The sequence below is a fragment of the Myzus persicae genome, unplaced genomic scaffold, assembly GCF_001856785.1.
Source record: "Myzus persicae strain clone G006 unplaced genomic scaffold, MPER_G0061.0, whole genome shotgun sequence".
NCBI lineage: Eukaryota > Metazoa > Arthropoda > Insecta > Hemiptera > Aphididae > Myzus > Myzus persicae.
The window spans coordinates 155,032-176,273 of NW_019100582.1; the positions used below are offsets into that span (position 1 = coordinate 155,032).

Consider the following 21,242-nt stretch of genomic DNA (forward strand, 5'->3'; position numbering starts at 1 on the left):
TACCCGGTATGTACGACAATCGCATAATGATTGGGAGATTAAAATATTATTTTTACACCCGTCCGATAACTGACTGCATGCAGACATAAGACGGTAGTTTTGTTCAGAACGCAATATGATGGGGATTGTGGGTAAGTTAATAGCGATTTTTCAAGGTTGTTATAACTATTAAAATATGTGAGCGTGCATTACACTGTAATATGGTTGTAATTGACAAATAATTTGATTACTATTGTAACAACGGTTTAATACTTTATACCGTCGGAAGCGTTCCTAATGTATAAATAAACATATAAAAGAAATTACATTTCGTGTCATAAATAATTGTGTTTTGCAGGCGAAAAATATATCTCTTCGCATAAAATTTGATGTATGCTTTTGTCATTGTCATCCTTGGCACTTTTATATTTGCTGAGGCTATAGAAATGTTCTGAAAGAATGTAATTTGCACTATAGTCTTTCAGTATTTTTAATAGTGATAGGTTGACACGAAAGCACACTGTAAGTAATGAAATATTATATTATACTAGTATTACGACTTATACCGATGAACTTAAACTGCCTAATAACTCTTATCTTTGTTTATCAAAAACAAGTGAATTGCTGATAATATACCGAATAACACAATAATATGTCGTTTTAATATCGAAGGTGTGTTGTTTTTATTTTTACATAGGTATTAAATGCGTAATGGTTTTAAAAATGTAAACACATTTACCTCGTTTATAGATATTATTACATAAATACATATTAATATATTATAATATTACACATGCGGCCCTCGTTGTTTATGCGCTGTAATATAATTGATATATTTTATTGTAAATATGGTGAGATTAGAACTTGTTTTTATGTTGTTTTCGTTTTTTTAGTTACCTAATAAATACGAATGTAACTTTGAGTTAATAGGAATCAATTAATTTTGGGATATTTTACGAATTTAATTCAAACGTCGACGTAGAAGACGAAAAAAAATTTCAAAATTTTAAACAATAGATATTATAGCATGGTATTAGGCGTATTTCGGAAAATTAGATTTCATTATGTTTATCTTAAAAGTAATAATTTGTTGTAATAATAACGGCTTTCAATGCGCACGTTCCTGATTAAAACGCGTCCATAGCCGTTCGAAACTTTTACTACAAACGTTTCAAAAAATGTACTTGCTTGGTTAAATATCGACAGACTCGAGATGGAAACGATTTCAGGGGAACCAGGAAACAGTTATAAGATGATTATATTTAAAATTAATTCCAGGGCGTTTCAAAAAACAAACAATTAGCGTTATAAATTGTGTAGAAATTAAATTATTTTAACGAAAATGAATATTTTCCAATTCATGCTGTAGCTATAGCAAGATAATCAAGTGACCGATTTTAAAACGATATCGATTAATCAATCAATTTCCGACCTTGTCAAATATCAACATCAGACGATTATTTGCTAATTGTTGCTTAATGTCCGATTACATTATTCAATCTTTACACAATTTCATTGTGAAATGAAACGATGTTTTTACATTCTAGATGTACGGCAAACTATCTCTACCCGAGCTGATCATCTATGCGTCGGTCGCGTTGATATTGGCTTTGTGGTTTCACTGGAGATGGAAGCATCGATATTTTTTGGATTTAGCGGAAAAACTTCCAGGACCTCCGTGTTATCCACTAATCGGGACCACTTCCATGTACACTTCCACTTACGACGGTTAGGACCACTAAAATACGATACTAACAATAATATTAATCGAAAAATAACCGTCGTCATCAATCACTGTTGGATTTCGTATGATTATTGACGATATTTCGAGCAGAAGGAAAATTCACATCGCACGGACACGCGGTGTTTGACATACGGTTAATACTATTTTTGAATGTTTTCTTTAGAGACGATAGCAAAACTCAAAGAGAACGCCGAAAAGTACAATTACGAGCCAGTAGGAACGTGGATAGGACCTATCCATTACGTAAGCGTTGTCAAACCGGAGGATATACAAGTATGTCGTACGACCATTAATTTATTTTCCGATAAAAACCGTTGAAAACGTCTTTTCAGCTATATGTGTTTAAAATAAATATTATTATTAGAACATCGCCTTTCGGCCGAATGCTGTAGTCGAATGGGTTTTGTGATTTTGTTTTTAAAAAAATCCGCCACGATATTCCGCAATATGATATCGTAAAGTGTGTGCCAATAAATACAATTTTAAAATATTTTTTTTACATTCAAGTATAATTAAATACCTACTACATAAATGCACCTAAATCAAGGACGCGGACTTAAAATATTATGATTAATTACAAAATATTATGGAACGATTACAAGCGGAAAATAAATATTTTTGCCTTTTGTATCCATGTTCTAAAATTTATTTTTTGATTTCAAAATCGTACTAGTTCGACGTTGTTGTAGAAATATACAACTCCGCTGTTTTAATCACTGCTATATCCCTTCGCGAAACTTTAAGTTAATCACCGATTAACCTCAAAATATGACAAACGAAAATCCAAAATTATATTCACCTTAATTACGCGATTACGCACAAATGATATCTACTTGTTTTAGATGGCTTAGTGCTTATTTTAACTTTCCCCATAGAATTATTCATCATGTTTAACCATCGTCCATTCTAATTTTTAACCATACTCTAATTTTTCTCAAGACAATCTCGAAAACTGTTACCTACCTAGTAATATAATAACAAGTTAAATTGTTTGGTTCGGCTTTTAAATTTTGATTTATTTAGGTACCTATTCTACCGTACATTTTTTTATATTGTAAGAAAACACTATTTAAAGTAGTATAAGTGCGACCCGTTGGGACCTAAAGTTTACGCGGCTGAATGAGAGCTATGTATTTTTGGTAGATTTTGAACTAAACAAATTGGATTTATGATAAATAAATAATTTGGTTTTTCAATTCTTCATTCTCTTTTATTGCCGACACTGTGGACCTCAAATAATAAAACAAATATGTGTTGAGCCATATTGAACTTATTCTTCATTTTTCAGTAGGTACTCAAGTGCACAGTGATAAATACGTATTATATTAGGTAGGTTCTTACATATTTACATGGAGTTATTTCGAGAAAAAAATTGTTGTTTTTTTAATGCAACGCACATTATAATACAATAATATTATTATCAACTGGATATTATCTGCAATACCACGAATCCCAAAATTTTTTGTTTTCATTCTTTTAATCTTGTCATCATTAAAATGTTAAATCGAATTATTTCTGTACTCTACCTATAACTTATAGTAGGTAATGCAAGTAATTTTTTTTTTTATTATTATTGTTGTATCGTTTTTATCGTTTCTACGCTGTATGCGAAGAATTTCATTAAATACAAATATTATTATTATTATTTTTTTAATTCGAAAATAAATATTTTACCGAATAGTGCAGAAAAACAAAGTTACAATGCGTAGTATGTCACAATACCGACTTTGGTTAGGTATTGTTCATTTGTGTCAGCATTGGGAAAGTTTTTAAATTTGATTATTGTCCGCTCAGAGTATACCTTATAACTCTGATGAATATTTATTATTGTATATTTTTATAATTGTGTAGTAAAATTAATGTTGACAAGTGTAAGTATACACATCTAATTAAAAATTCGCAATTAATCGTATACCGAGCTATAACGAGTATAATATTATAACATACAGATTAATTAAGGTTTTGCATAAAATAAAAATGTAAACAATTAATAAGAAGCAAATAAACACTAGTCGATTTTAAGAACTCTTACGTAGTAACTTTTTACTTTGGTCCTGTAATATTGCTCAAAATATTTAAAATCAATATTTTAATGTTCGAATCGTGATAAAAACATAGTGTCCATTTCATACTTATGGTTTGTGATTATTATATATTTTTACGGTTACCGAGTTGCGAGCGTAATTAATTCACACATCGACTTTCAAGTCTCTTTTCAAAATAATTGATAATATATCAATGAGTATTATAAATTTAATTGAGTTAAAAATATGTCAAAATTGCTATGAAACTATATCAAAATTGTAGAATAACTATGTTATAATTGCAATGAAAAACACATTAAAGTTACATAATAAAATCATATAATATCATATAAAATATATAATTGCTAATTATTTACTCAAATAAAATGATGGACATAAACAAATAACAGAAATACAAAAATGCATTAGAAAATAATCTTATGAAAAAGTTTTTAAAAATTACAATATATTATTTTCTGAATTAAAATTTATATTTATTATTTATATACATTTTTAAATAATTGTGTTATTGAAAATTGTATTGTCTGTTACTTAAACTATGATTTTATACTGAAAAATCAAAAAGTACGTTCAGTTTACATTTGTTATCTGTGTATGTTTAAATAATTTATTTTTATGTACATTATGTTACGACCAACACAATTAAATATATTATTGATTATCGATAAAAAAAATGGACACTGTTTAACCCCTAAAAATTACACAACTTAAAATATTCACAACATTTTTTACACTCATATTGCATGCATTACATTTTCCTCATTCATTGCGTTTATAATAAAATAAAAATAGTTTACAATTTTTCCTCCTGGTTTGATTTTTAACTTTTGTTCTTCATTTTATTTTTTTATAAATGTTCCGCAAATAATTTATTCAATAATAGTAAACAAGGATGACTATGAAAACTCATAGTATGGATAGTAGATCACTAAAACTTTTAACATTTGGTGAGATATAATAAAATTGTATTGTTTAATAATAATTTTGTTTGTATTATTGAATTATAATAATGGGGAAAAATATGGGTAGTGTTTGTAAAAATAATGTTTGACGACATTAATCTTCTAAAGTCTTCTCTTATAATGAATTGGAATCACTAGCTTATTGCGAGGACGAGTGAGAAGAAACGTATATTTATAGAAAAGGTGTGCGTTAGTTAATTACTTCGTTTTAATGGGAAACGTTAAGAGAGCAACGACGGGGTGAGGTTCGGGTGGTTCATTCGGCCTGAAAGACATTGATCAGTGCCATGGATATTTGCGTCGCCTAACGTGGCCGTGACCGGTATATAGGTAGATGTACCCATGCCATTTTAAGGGTTTCGTCTAGCTGTGCTGTATTTAAATTTTATTTTTTTGGTATCTTAACCCAAGTATAAAAGGCATTTAAACCGTTTCGGTGTTATATAATTCTTAAGATTCGCCTGGTGGTATTGTGTATAGCCGACTGCCAAGCGGAATGTGTCGTGAGTTTGTTACCAGTATTGGGTTGAACATTTGTATTTTAATGTTCGGTCGCATTGGTGTCTTAGCCACCCATACCGGGGTTTTTTTTTATTATAAATAATATATTTTTTTTTTATTGACTTACAAAAATATGTACATCATTTACTTACAATAAATCAATTTCAAATAGTCGTTCTCTTATAAGCTAGACACTTGAAAAAAGAATTACCGCACTTTTATAACATAAATTTTAAATTAATTAAACTAATGCAATATTTATTAATATGGTCAAATACTCAGTTGTAATTTAAATGCCTACTTAACTTATATTTTGACTGTAGAATGATACATGGAAACCGAGAAAAACGGTGATACTAACATAATATATAAATTTGAGTTGAATAATATGTATTATTCTATTTTTATGATTTTTGTGTTTATAGTATAATTCTTCATGCGATAAATAATAATTAAATTAACTATATATGTTAGGCCCAAAGTAGTTAGTCTATAAAGTATTTATTAAAATTGTGTCGTTATATTTATAATGTATTGCAATAGTAAATTTGTCGTTTCTTAAATAATGAAAGCTAAAAACAATAATATGATGTAGGTACTCGCAGCATGAATTATTATGATGAATGTTGTAGCTCATACATTACACTTAAATCACGATAATGGAACGTTATTCGAAACGTGAGGAGAATACTATTGTTACTATAATATTATATTCGCAGATACGACGGAGATGACGAAAAAAGTCACAATAATGTTATGCCTAATAGTTATAATACAGACTAATAACATAATAACAATTCACATTGAAATTATTTATATGCAATCTTATGGGTAGCTTATGTAATAGTAATAATAAACATCATTAATCGTGTTGACAATGATTTCAGATCGTATTGAATAATTCCCGAGCACTGGAAAAAGGTCAACTGTACTCGTTCCTGAAAAGTTTGCTCGGCGAAGGCTTGTTAACCGCTTCAGGTATTTACATTAGTTTTGATTTTCACATTTCAATACGGGTACCTAAAATTAAGTGTTAAGCACATTTCGCGACTATGATAATAATGTCATGACCCTCACCGTTGAAACAATAATAAACGAAAATCATACTGCGACCTATTGCGACGTGTTTGAGTCGCGTTGTTGTTCAAGTATACGGAAAGCACGTACGTCCAGACGGAGCTTTTTGTGCGGAGGACATCAGGCGTGTCAATAATAATATAACGGTCGTGTTTTGAACTGCATAAAGTTACGACGAGGTTTGTGGATTTAATAAACAAATTTAACTCGTAGTGTCAACTGTACGATACAAAGTCGCTGAAATCATTTATTATGTCGAAATCGGTACCTACCAAACATATTTTCACCAATAGGTATAGGTACACGTGGTTAGTCTTCCATCACGTATTCGACTGATATACCTTCTATACTTGATAATAATGTTACGTCTGGTGCTGTTGTCAAGGCTTGGTGCGAACGTTTTCAAAAGTTTAAGTCGTGAGCTCATAAGAATTAAGTTATTTTTAACAGAGTTATATCATCGGTTACCGTGTCTTAAATTTAGGTAAATTCTACAACTTGACGAGTTCAATTTTTTTATATGACATGCACAGTAACCTTTTGGTTAGTTAATTTTATAGTCGAACTAAGTTAATTTTTTTCTCAATCCAATCCGTTCTTAAAATATTATATGCATTATTGATTTCACGGAAAGACAAAAAACAATGATCGGAAATAGATATTTAATTCTTTATAATGTTGTACTATACATATTTACAAATTTCTTCGTACTGAACCGTTGAAGGTACTATTTCTGGACTTCATTAAAGAGATGAAAATAACGTTATGAATAATATAACTTTAAATTCATTCCCATAGAAAACCATATGACTTCACTCAAACACATCGATTTAAAATCCCCTCAACAATCACAAATTACACCCAGTTCGAGGTTGGCATCTCAATTTCCTGAAAACGTAACTTTAGTCAGTAGAGTGCTATATCCCTAAACGACCTCCATTTCTGTGCTTTTTTCTGTAAATTTCTCATTTATGCATTATTTTTAACACCCATTTTCGTTGGATTTTTATATGTACTTACTTTTCCATGCTTTATATTTTTATCAAATTTGCTTATAATACCAGGGCATGGATTGTAAATATTCAGTTAAAATAATAAAAAAATCTACTCGATTATTAATTAAGTTTAGTTACCTTTTTTTCTGTTTGACTTATAACTTTTACTAATAAAAAAAAAAAATAAAAGTAATTTTACAGTTTAAACACTAAACTTCAACCCAGATTTTCATATAAGTACAGTAAATTAACTTTGAGAGTTAAAAAAATTAGTTAGCTTGCCCAGCCTTGTACTATTTTTCGTGCACCTAATTGTCAAACGTTCATGAGCTTGCCCGTATTTTCTCCTCCCTCCAAATCGTTCATAAATGCCATAATAATATACTAATGTAATGACAATAAGACTGTGTGTGACAAGAAGCGCAGAAAAATGTCATAATAATAACGCTTATAATGTATTGTTATTGCACCGATCGTTTTCAGTGGACAGATGGCGAAAGCACCGTCGCATCATATCGTATGCTTTCAACGTAAAGTTCTTAGAGCAGTTGTATCCGGTTTTCAATGAGAAAAATAAAATACTCATAAAAAATCTCCGAAAAAATATAAACTCAACACAACCGTTCGACCTCTGGGATTATATTATATCGACTACATTCGATACTATATGCCGTGAGTATAAACACACAGTCCAATAAATGAGTCTTTCATATTATTAGTACCGTACACCTTAATAATAATCATAATAATAATAATAATAATAATAATAGTCTATAAAATATATGGCATTATTATTAAGGTAAAAACCCTTCCTACCCGCCTACGCGATATTATATATCTGCCCAGAGTTGTTGTTACGCTGATCTTTTTTTTTTTTAAACTATTATTATTATTATTATTATCGCCGCCGTCGTCAAAGAACGAAAAAAAAAGTATACGACTCCACAATAGATTTTACTTCGTTTTATTTTTGTCACAGAAACTGCAATGGATTACCGTATAAACGAAAAACATAATAAAACCGAATTTTTAGACCTCATGACAACGTAAGTGTGATAAATGTACGGCCGTAACGAAGAGCCAATTATTGTACGAGCCCCGTAATGTTTCAGGATCGCAGACCAACTCGTGAAGACCGTCAACAAACCATACCTGTACCCGAGCTTGTTCTTCTCGATCTACAAGTCCATGAGCGGTCTCGGCGAAAAATTGGAATTGATCAACAAACTACCGTTGCAAGTAAGTGACGACGAATAATATGAACAGTACTATTATACTCATTTATCTGGAAATATTGACGGCGATAATATTATTATGGACGACTACGAGTTGGTTTCCAATATTATCGAGTTGGTTCCCTGGTGCTCCACAAGCAGCCTCGTAAAATATATCTTTTAGAAGTATTCAAGTGCAGATACTTATTTTTGAAAAGTATTTAAAATAAGTATTTGAATACACAGCGAAAAAAAAAATACTTGAATAAAAAATACAAACACTTTAAAATAGTATTTATAGTTTCTCTCAAATATTTTCAAATTTCTTATAAAACATTTTTGTTTCTTTATAATTTTAAACGCCTGAACCGATTTTCATGTCCTACTTTAAATTTGTAGAGCATTTTACATCTTATCGTTTGATGTAATTATATAACACTCATCTGATTTTTTTGTCGATGTATAAGAATTTTCGATTGAGTATAATTCACTGTAAAAAAAAATTTAATATTATTATGAATTATAAATTTTTTTTTATTTCCCCGTGTATCAAAATAAAATTAAAATAGAAAAACTTAATAGAATATTTAGGTATTTGTAAATTAGTATTTGATTTTAAATACAAAAACTTCGAGAATGTATTTAAAATATTAGGCCCAATTATTTTTCCAAAATATTAAAAATACTTTGTCCATGGAATTTTTCCAAAAATATTTCAAACACTCATTTGAGTAAGTACTTAAAAAGTATTAGAATATTTATACTCAAATACTTTACAAGATTACTTACAGTGACATACGAATTGGTAGCATACAACTATGTTAAAGTAACTTTCAAATTATTTTTTCACCATATATGACTTATCAGTTATCAACAACGATTTCTATTTTACATTGACTTAGGACAGTCTAGAATACCTAGATGTGGTTGAAGTGTTGCCAATCAGTATATATACATCATAAATAACACTATGTACGTATTCGTCAATGCTAATAATAATATAACAATAATATCAATAATATTGTAACATAACAATAAGTCACGGATTGATAACAATGAAAAAAATTAATATGGTACCTATATTAATGTACAACAGAACACCTACGTTTTTGACGAATAGTAAGATTGAATTTTAGCATTCATTCAATTTTTTAATATTATCACCAATCAACTTCACATTTGCAGAAATCTATTAGATGTAAAATATTTATTAAATTTCCCAAACATTTAAAACCCTTATAAAATATCATAAAATTACCGATTTGTACATAATAATATTATGTAGGAACCAATTCGAACAAAATTGTATTTAGTTATTATAGGTAGTAAGTTTTTTTTTTAAATGTTCATTGTTATTATTAGTAATGCTTCAAATAAATTAGCTACCTACCATGACTTATAACATTTAAGGTCAAACATTTTTTTTTATATTTTATGTAGTTAGATATGAAGTAATTTTTATCGGGAAACAATTCAAACACTTTATTAGGCTTGGGAACTTTTTCCGTATTATCCGATAATATAAACGTACTTAGGTACCTGTAAAATACGTTACACGCAAATACTGACATGTATGCACATTAAACTTTATGTTGGCTGTACTGTCTGTTGTAGCTGATCAACGAAAAGAGAATCGACTTTCGTTTGAAAATAGCCGAGCCTGAGTCGAATCCCGCAGAGTTCACGAATGAAAAAAGTATACATAACCAAAATGATAAGAGGGAAATATTAACCGTGGATGTAAGGTATAACTCTATGCGATTTATTCGATTTGTTTTTTAGAAACCAAATTCAAAACGTTTATTGACACACTGTTGGAGGCCAGAGAAAACGATCCCGATTTTACGAACGCTGACGTCCGGGACGAAGTCATAACAATGATGTTCGCGGTAATAATAATAATGATAATAATAATAACAACCTATGATCTATATCAACGGTTCTCAAAACAATAAACTGTGGTACACGCGTACCACTGGGGGTACAAAAAAGACTACCAGGTGGTCGTGGTACACCCTGGCCTTGTACTGGTGTACTGCAATTTTAATGCGCCTGTTGATGTTTTTACTAATGTTTGTAACAGATCTAATATTATTTTATATTTTTAGTTTTTTTTAAAGATATTTTATTTTTATTAGTTAGAACTGTGGTAAAAATGGCCAGGTTAAGGGATATTTATAACGTTTTAAATTACATATTATGTCTGATGGGTAACAATGTACAAATTATAACGTGACTACTTAAAAACTATGTAATACGTTTAAGTGAGTTATATCTTGTTGAGTAGGTTAGTGGTGATGATGAATTTAATCAAGGCGTGTTTTCAGTTTTGTGTAAATAGATCCTAAACATGTGGTTAAATCTAATTAACTATTATCACTATACATAGTTCAATAAATATTATAGTTAAATAAGTTTTGAAATTTTGAATGGTTCTATATTTAGTCATGACCGATACATAATACAAACTAGTGGTACACGAAAAAAATGTTTAAGAACCCTTGATTTAGATTATATATTTTAAGATGCCAGTATTTAAAACGATTAACCGTTTAACATATTATTATTTTGTGTGTTTAAAGGGCAGTGACACAAACGCTACCACCGAATGTTTCTGTCTCCTGTTGCTGGCCATCCATCAAGACATTCAGGTAGGTACAACCGGTGGTGTAACCCGGTACACAACTAGGGCGGCAGTGTGGCAACATAATTTATTTACTTAAGATCAAAACCATAATATTATAATGTTTGTTTTTGCACAAGTCTTGAAACTAATTTCATGGCTTAGAAACAAATCCTATAGGTGCCCGATATCGTTAAATGTTATTAAGTAATAAGTACATAAGAGTTCATGAAAAGTAATGCTGCATAACTTACTTGTTTACAACATAATATAATGTGATGATAATCCTGTAACCATAATTCATGAAATAATATTATTGGGTTAATTTTGCAACTCAATAATGGTGATAAATCAATAATATTATATTGTATAACATTGTAACACTAAAATTGGGGAAAGTATATTTTTGGCTTATAAATGTGTTGCATTATTTCTTTGAGACTTACCGATTTCTACGATCGGTTTTTATTAATTTTTTGAAACGAGTGAAACGCTTATCCAAATGGTGACGCTTGGATAAATGAGACGGGTAAACACATTTTTCAAAAATAATGAAAACCAGTGCATCACATCTAAAAATAAAAAGGTGCTTTTGTCTATTCTTCATAATTAGTGTTTGTTTGGGGTTTGAATAATGATTTACAGGTACCATGACCAAAATATGTTAAGCCGAATTGTTTATAATTTGAAGAAGATTCTATCATAACGTAAAGAATCACTAGAAAAACAAGAGTAGCAGTTAGGACAGGTATAAATATTAAACGCGGTAATCTATAGGCATAAAATAACGAATATTTGCTATCGGAAAGTCGTGACAACGGGGAGGTAGTCATCTTATAGTGTCATACCTATAGGAGTTCGTTAGAGGGGGATGGGCTCTGAACTCAAAAGTGCATCCCCGAGTAGCCTCTACTTACCAAACAAACAGAATCAATTAATAATAACACACTGTTAGAAATTAATTGATTTATGTTTGTGTATTGTAGGTAATGCCAGGGAGTTACTAATGGGAGATGTTAGCACTTTTGATCGGGCAAGGTTGATGAGGTAGGTGGGTTCGGGTGTAGGTTTCAAACGAAATTTTTGTTGTTTTTTGAATTAAACTATTGTCTCTTGGCTGATTATTGGTCAATGGCATTTGTCCGTTACTTATTTTTCCCATTTTGAATATTCGAAAAAAGTGCTAGCTCGTCTGTTCTCAGGACGAAGTGTACGACGAGATTTACAACGTGTTGGGCGACAGTGACCGCGATTTGACTCCCGAAGACACTGCTAACTTTCCGTACTTGGAACAGGTGATCAAGGAAACCCTAAGGATGTATCCAACTATATCGGTATTCACGAGACAGCTGATGGAAGACATCAAAGTCAGTGAGTACAGCACATGTGTTACACGTTTTGCTGGAGTTATTTACCTATCAGTTTAAGATAATAATAATATTACGTCGTGTTATCGCGTATCTGGTTAACACTATTTTCAGGAGTATTCGTAAGATTCGTTAGATACTTGCGTACGATCTCGCCAAAACTATTTCTAAATTTAATACAAAAGCAAGTGATGTTTCTTAAGATTTTTAGGTGAGATGGGGACAGTACTAGTTGATAAGAACTTAAAGAGTTTCAGAGAACAAAATACGACAAAATTAAAATTTCAAAATGTAGCTTTTTAAGACAAAAACAATATTTTGAAACTCTGCTTCTCGCTTTTCCAATTCATATATCATTAGCTGTGGAGTTTTCCGCACGCGGCTTATCCTTGTGATATGTATATCTTGATATAAACGATGTATTGCAAAAAGGCCTGTGAAGAAGGCAGGAGGGACGATTGGATCTGGAGTACATGGACTTATTTTAGGGGCCTGTTATAATGGATTTGTAATATTTGAAATTTGGATAGGTATACTTATTTTATATTAAATAATATTTTATGACCTATCTTATAGGTGTATATTATATTAAGTCAATTTGATATTTTAAATTGCGGGTTAACTATTGTTTACCTAGAAATGAATGTGTATGGGACAACCGTATCGCTTGTAATGGGTTGTTTTTCATCAACGGAAATCTTGCTTAAAACATTTAGTATAGGAGCTTATAATTTGGCGTGCGGAGACTGGCGAGACCTCTAAATACCGAACATACTCGGCCGCTGAAATTTCGTCCTATGTATCCATTGGTTGCGGCGGGGGGGGGGGGTCACTGCGGTATTTTATTCACTTCACACTCTCCGTTCGCGGTCTTTTTCATTTGAGTTTTCCTTCTTCCACGGCATCTCCTATGTGCCTATGTCATCAACCCAATCCTACCCAACCCTATCATCTTCACATGACACCATTACAAACACATGTATTTACACAGCCTGCGTACTTAATAATATTTTAGCAAATTACGTCTTGCCGAGGGGCGCCAGCGTCACGATATCGCCGATTGTCACGCACCACTGCCCGCACCTGTACCCAAACCCCGAGGCCTTCAACCCGGACAACTTCAGCGTGGTGAACGTGGCCAAACGGCACAAGTACAGTTACATAGCGTTCAGCGGCGGCCCGAGGGGATGCATTGGTGAGTGTGCGCGTCCAGTGAAAAACTTAACAAAACTTTTTGGTGACTTTCGGCTTTTCACATGTGAAATTCCTCCCAAAGTATTTAATCGGCGGCCTCCCACCGGCCCCACAGTAGCCCCTAGACCTGCTGGCTGTAGCTGAACCGAAATTATAATATTAATACGTTTTGGGAACTACGATTTCTGGTGGTACGTTTCAGATTCTGAGAGGAACGATAAAAGTCGATTGTACAACGATTGGTTTGTTTTTTTTTCGCGTCCGGACGCCGTAGATACTTTTTCTAATAGAAATAATGCTTGAGTCATTAACTTTGATGGACATTTCTAGTAGCCAATTTGATCTAGTTGGGAGGTCAAAATTGAAAAGTTCTCAGAACTTCTTAAAATATTCAAAACTAAAAAAATAAAATACGACAATTTGTTAAAATTTCAAAGTAATTGTTTGATAAATTTGGTAACCATCTTTGCTTGGAATCGTATTTTTATCGCATAATTTAACATTGTACTCAATTTAAACATACATTATGCTTTTGTACTTTTTTTTCTTTAGTATAGATTGTATAATATAATAGATTAAAAATCGAAAAAAATATTTAAAAAAAATTGTCACCATTAGTTCAAAACTATTACAACGACTTGTAAGGGTTACTGACAAAAGTCCAAAATTTAAAAAGTAAAACAAAATATTATATACTCGTAATATCAGTACAATATTGTAACTGTATAAAAAACCTCTCACTGAAGGTGTAACAATCACGCTTGCACACCTGTTTGATGATCAAAACTTTTTGATCACATGTCTCATTCAAAAACACGATTTTTGCTCACTATCCGCGGTATGCATTATTGTTTGTTTCTCATATCTACACAGGAGTTGGTTGGAGGGGACTTAGGAGAGAGATTAGCCCCCCCCCAAAACTCCCAAAACCCCCAACTTGGGGGTTCCAAATTTTCAACTTAACTCTGTAAGTATAATCAATTATGTTAATGCTTGTTGATTTATATTTTTAATCAACGAGATTCTTAACCATATTTACAGTCGTGCTTGTCCATAGGTATGAAGTACGCCATGATATCGATGAAGCTCATGATCTCCGAAATCTTACGCAACTTTAGCGTGCACACGGACATAAAATTGTCGGACATCCGGATAAAAATGAACGATGCATTCACACGGAAGGTCGGCGGATATCCGATCACCGTCCAGTCGAGAGACAGGAGGCCGTCATACGTGCGCTCCAACACCCATGTCGCATGAACACCCGTGGTGGAGATCGCCACCTGCTGCAGCTGAATAAAATAATAATGATAATGATGATAATAATATATTACGAAATCCGCACGCAATCGAATCGATTATTTGATTGCTTTCCGCTGAACTTGCCAATACAAATAATTCGTCGTGACCTCTACCGCCTTCTTTAAAAGTGTTGACCACACGCGTGTCTGACTCACCTAAACGAAATTAGATACCTATATATTACGTACTTATAAGTATCGCTGTCCAACGATATTTGTTTCTTCAATAACAGCAACTATAATAATAATAAAAATCGTAGCGGGACTCGAGAGTGATTCATACACCGAACTATAAGTTTTTTAAAATATGTAATAAAACTGCAGGAAAAAAAAGTATTATTTTGATTGCGTTGTGTAATACAGTATTAAAAATGTAAATAAAAAATATTGCTTATATAGCGGTTACACATTATTATGTTTAATTTTGTATTGCTCTCAACGTACCAATCTACCATTTCTTGTGCTTCGCGTCGGTGAAATAGATAAGTGATACAACTATTAATATAAACACTTTACGTTAATTGCATGACTAATCAGAATACTACCATGAAAATAAGAACAAAAAAAATGGCTAAGAGGTGCACATCCTTGGTCAACCAAATTGCATTACCATGAGTGCTAATATTCGATAGACTTACAAATTAGAACACATTTACATATACACACAAACATTTTCTTTTATTAATATAGATAACTAATTTATTTGATATTATTCTAACATAGGTACCTATATAATTCAATTATTTTATCTACAAAGCTTTGAGGGTTGAGTACCTCTTGATAATTGGCATTATTTTATTAATCGGTTCAATATAAATATACGTTCTTCTAGAAAACATTTTGTTTAAATTGTATTATTGTTTAAAAGTATTGAAAAAATATGATACAATTCAAATTATCTTGATAAGTTATCTGATGTTAAAAGTTAGTACCGAGAAACTAATATAATATGAATAATAATTTAACAAAAAAATAATATTTACATTATTATATTTTATTAAAATTACTGTCTTTGAACAATAAAGTCAATAACTAATTTTACATTCAACGTAGTTAGTTTGGGATATAGTCAATTAAAATAGAAAGTATTTTTATAAATCAATAAATAAAATAATACAGATACATTTTAATATTAATATTTTAATTTTTTATCACTCAGACTCACAGGAAACGTGTGCATCATTTAAAAAAATTACGTTTCAGGTTGATGTTATTATTATCTGCATATTATAAATATTATTTAAGTATGAAAAAAATGAAAATTATGAAACTTAAATAACCTGAAGGTATTTATAATAAGTAATACCTAACTAACAAGTTCTAGTATAAAGTTTCCATCGATGAATTTAATTTGAATATCTATTGGTACCTATTTAAATATTTACTATGAAGTATGAACCATTCCGTATCAACTCTGGTAGATGAGGTGAAAGTACGGAATAACTTCAAAGACCCTTCGAATGTAAACAAATCTTCAAATAATCTCACAAAACTTTGGACAACTAAAGTGGAAATAGTTTTTGGCCAAATTCCGACTCAAATGGATCTCTGGAGACTAAATACTTATCCATATAATTAATTATCTATATTACGACGTAGGTATAACCTACAAACAGAATACTGCGCATTTTATTTTTATTTAAATATTTTAAGCACAACGCTACGAATGAAACTGTTCACATTGTTTACACATTATTTAACGCAATGCAATGACTTAACGCTCTATTATTCAGCCATGAGTCGAATATTGTTAAACAAAGAAAGCTCAAAGCACGAATCTCGTGTTATCGCATCGATAAGATTTATTTTAATATACATAATATTTATTCATCGTGTCAGCAGGCAGCATATATAACTACGATTGTCGTTCATTTATGCACATTTAAAAGCGTACAACGAAACTATAACGAATAGTTAATTATGAATGGTATAAAATATAGTTAATAAACACATTAATACATCACAACAATATGGCAACGTTTATTGGGTTTTTAAACATATATGTTTAGAACACCGAATACCTTCGTTATGTACGCCGTCCGTTGTTAAATAGTATTTATATTTTATTTACTTTTAGTAGTTACTGAACATAAATTGTAAATTAGATTGTAATTGAAAAGGGTGTTATCAGACATGCGCAGAAACCGGGAATTCAGCAAAGTGAGCTTTCCGAACTTATTATTATATATTTTATGTTGCCCAGTATTGAGTCGTATCTGTCCGCCTTCTGGGTGCTATAGTCATCAGATCATCTTGCGTATTCTATGGTATCCTTGGTTTTGTCGGGAACACTAATAGGTTAGGTTGGAGTGCAAGGGCAACCTTTGCGCGGTGCACCTCATCAATCATTTTCACTCTGGCCAATTCATCCAAATCCAGACTAGACACGTATTATTTCTATAATAAAGTGATATTATTTGACAGTTATTGTTGTTTTGGTATAATATAACCTACATTTTGATTGCACTTTATTGGAAATAATAATAATAATAATATACAATATACGTACTCGGGGAAAGTTTTCCGTTAAATTTTATCACGTGTATTTTGTTAATTTTCATAAATCATATTTATCGTAAATCTGACAATTATTGCTAAGATGCCTAGCGATTATATAACAACTCTCCGCACAGTGTTAATAAAGGACAAACAATCAATGCAAATTTTAAGAATTATTCGTAGTTGGTCAGTGGGTATATGGTGTATAATTATATTTATAACATTTTGAAACCACACAAGTCATAATTATTCGAAGGACGAAAATGTATTTTACAACAGTTAAATAAAAAGTATTGACTGACAAAGTAGTGGTAACTTTATATATAATAAGGCTTTTCACAATACAATTCCGACATCAACATTGACGAACTGATTGTCATTGGCACGCAACACAAATAAGTGTTATTAGACATTCAGCTGTCTAAGTTTCTCGGTTACCCACCCATAGCCATTAGACATTCTATCCACTATTTTAATTCCACGCACAACAATTTTAATCACGTGCAGTTCTACAGCAAACATAACCACAACATTACAATTATTATTAAATCGTCACTATGAAACCACAAGGGCTAAAAATATTTTTAACTATTACCAAGAAAAGTGTTTTTGTTTGCGTTTAAAATATATATATATATTTCTTCCAACTATCTTATATCGACAATTATTATGAATTGTCATAGTATTAATTTTTCACTTGAAATGGATCAAATGTTTATTGACCTTCGTACATTCCATTTGAGTGAATTAAATAGACCATTTGGTTGAGTAAACAATTGTACACACCAAAGGTGACCTTCCGCAAAAACTCGTGTGACTAAATTATTTGCAATGTACATATCTACAACTGCTTTGCATGTAATAAAATAGTATAATATAATAAAATAAACATTTTTATTGTTTTATTTTTGAATAATTTCTTAACAAATGAATAACTTACACCAGTATGACTTCTTCTCTAATACCTATTAACTATGTGGTGACGAATAGGTATATAACATTTTTAATCATGTCAGTATTTCAACGCTGACAGTCCTAAGTCAGAAGAAAAATATCATCGCCCTACAAACGGTACTCGGTTCTCGACCGAAAACGACCTTACCCGAAGTAACGGTCTTTCAAAACTTGCGCAAAAACGGTTTCGACTTAACGGACTACGTCCTAATTTTAAACGGTCGAACCCATGACATCTCGGGGTAGGCAAAGGGTAGGCCAGTTACGGATGCATACACATTACAATGGTTAGCGACCCCAGCTTATCCTTCGTCCACCACCATGGTGGTCACGTGGTTCTGAGATTTCACTATATTATTGTAATTTATTGTTGGAAAATACCGTACACTGGTCGCAGTGTGTCCGAATCGGTTCACGATAAAATTGGGTATTTATCGTCATACAGTTGTTTGAATTATGTTCAAATAAGAAGGTGATATGCCTAAGAAGGTATTATGGAGATCTGATGATACAGTTATTTGACTTTCCTCTAAAAATGAGAGAAGAATTTTCACCTACTTTACAATGAGCAACGTTTTGTTGTCTCGAATAGTTAAATTTAAATCGAAAAATCAACTCAGAATTTTATTCCACCTGTCGAATATAGTTTAGTTACGTAATTTAAAAAGAGATCCAATGTGAAACGTAATATATAAAACGAAATAGCACACTTAAAGTTAACCAGAAAGAAACAAACATCTACTGCAGATGAGAAAAAGTTAATCGGTGAAAAAATGGAAGTGCTGCCGAAATTTGAGTCAACAATTAGTAAAAACTGTATGATGTAAAAATGTGCATCATATTAATAAATCTTAATTATTATTTATTTTGATTAATTCCGATGACTTAACTATTTGATATTGGATTAGACTATTCTTATACAAAGTGATTCATCAAGCATGATCACCCCCATGTTTACATTTAGTAATTAGCTATATGTATGAATAATTTTTTATAATATATGTTATTGAACGAAATATAATAATGTAATTATTATTAAATACGCATAAAGACCATATTTTCAAATTCTTGAGTATTTCTGTACTACTTAAAGAATGTTCTGTGGTGGTACAAATTTCTGTTTCTTTTTAATTATAATTTAACTAGTAGATAGTTTTTTTTTTTTAATGCCAAAAGAATAGTTTTTAATTTATTAAAATGTTTATAAAAGAATAAAAGTCCTTAAAAATGGTTTAAAAAAAATTAAAATAGATATTAATATTGGATCTAATATTTATTATACTTGGACCATTTTTCTATTTAAAATGTTGGTTCAATATTAAATACTATGATTTAAAAATCACTATATGCCTCACATATCTCAAACCTTTATCATAACGTAGTACTTTATCTTTAGTACACAATGTTAAATAGCTCACAAATTATATTTATTTTAATTTTGATCATTTTTAGAAAAACCTCTACATAATATATTTACAATTGAAAGGGGAGGGGGGGAGTTCTCATTTAAAAAATTTAAGCTTATTATGTCGCCATAGAATACTTCTTGTGTTGTATAAAAATCTCAAGAACTTGAAAATACTGTCTTTAAGTACCCAGATATATTTAAAATTTCCCAAAAATCATATTTTGAGCGACTGCATTATTGAAGAAAAACCAGTACAGACGTGTTTGGTGAAACACTTTGTACCTATTTTGTTGTTATTATTTATATTGAAAGATACTTATAGGTATACCTACGCTTTGTGCTTACCGCATGCAACTTGTATAAAATAGACTGATTAGCGACACAGACGTGTTAACCTGTGAACATGTTGTCGGTTTAATGTACGATAATATATCTTTAAAAATAGTTGAACATTTTTATTTTAACATAGTAAGTTTTAAAAGTTCATCGAAACCAACTCGTAATCACTAGGCGATCATATCGCCGTGTCTGAAAATCGCCCGCAACATATTAATATACCATAACAATATACTCCTTGTGGTTTTGCGCCGCACTCCTCAGGTTTTCGTTACAAACAATAACATGGTTTATAATTAACGGTTATCTCGCCACACATATCAGTGTGGTCCTTAAGAAGAATGCTGACTGAAAAAGTTTAATATGAACTTGTACGTTAACAATCGAGTCATGGTAGATTCGCGTCAAAAAAATCTTCAACCACGGCCTTTTGTTCTGTTTCATTGGTAAATGGGTACTCATTTTGAAACCTATTTAAAATACACGTATTTGAATGTTCGGTAAAAACATTTGTAATACCCACATTTTTCATACATTCAAATTGTGTAAACATGCAATTTTTTTTACTTAATAAATCAACTGAACCAATTATTTTTTTAGTATTATCATGTTTTACATAGATTTTATAGACCATTGTTTATTAAACACCAAAAATTACTTTTTTTTTTGTTGTGCTCGAATGAATTGATGAAAAAATAAAAAATGTATAAACTAAAAATAAAAAGTATTTGGACAAAAGTGCCTATTAGATTTTAAGTATATTGCCCAAGTGCTTTTTGTTAAAAGTATTTGAATTTCGAATACTTTTATTCGAGTACTTAACAAGACCGGGTATAATATATCATCCGAATGTGTTTACCTACATACAAATAAAATATCGTAGAAATGTATAATACCACTTCGAGACGGCATGATGGCCTCTCACTTTTTATACGTATCGTAATATAAAATTTATATCATAATTAATATTATGTGATAAGTTTAACTGGCTACATTAACGTTTAGCATATTATAACATTACAAGTTTACGATGATGCTATAAT

At 30.8% G+C, this 21,242-nt stretch overlaps 1 protein-coding gene across 1 annotated transcript; it reads left to right on the forward strand.

Moving 5' to 3' along the window:
- The first annotated feature begins 333 nt into the window (after nucleotides 1-333).
- Nucleotides 334-15,319, forward strand: LOC111035079 (cytochrome P450 4C1-like). Its single transcript, XM_022316591.1, has 13 exons — nucleotides 334-501; nucleotides 1,527-1,707; nucleotides 1,887-1,996; nucleotides 6,119-6,209; nucleotides 7,787-7,975; nucleotides 8,283-8,349; nucleotides 8,416-8,542; nucleotides 10,132-10,213; nucleotides 10,300-10,406; nucleotides 11,100-11,168; nucleotides 12,343-12,511; nucleotides 13,523-13,702; nucleotides 14,759-15,319. Exons 2-13 carry the CDS (start codon nucleotides 1,527-1,529, stop codon nucleotides 14,959-14,961), a joined length of 1,575 nt encoding a protein of 524 aa, XP_022172283.1. The 5' UTR covers nucleotides 334-501; the 3' UTR covers nucleotides 14,962-15,319.
- The last annotated feature ends 5,923 nt before the right edge of the window (nucleotides 15,320-21,242 follow it).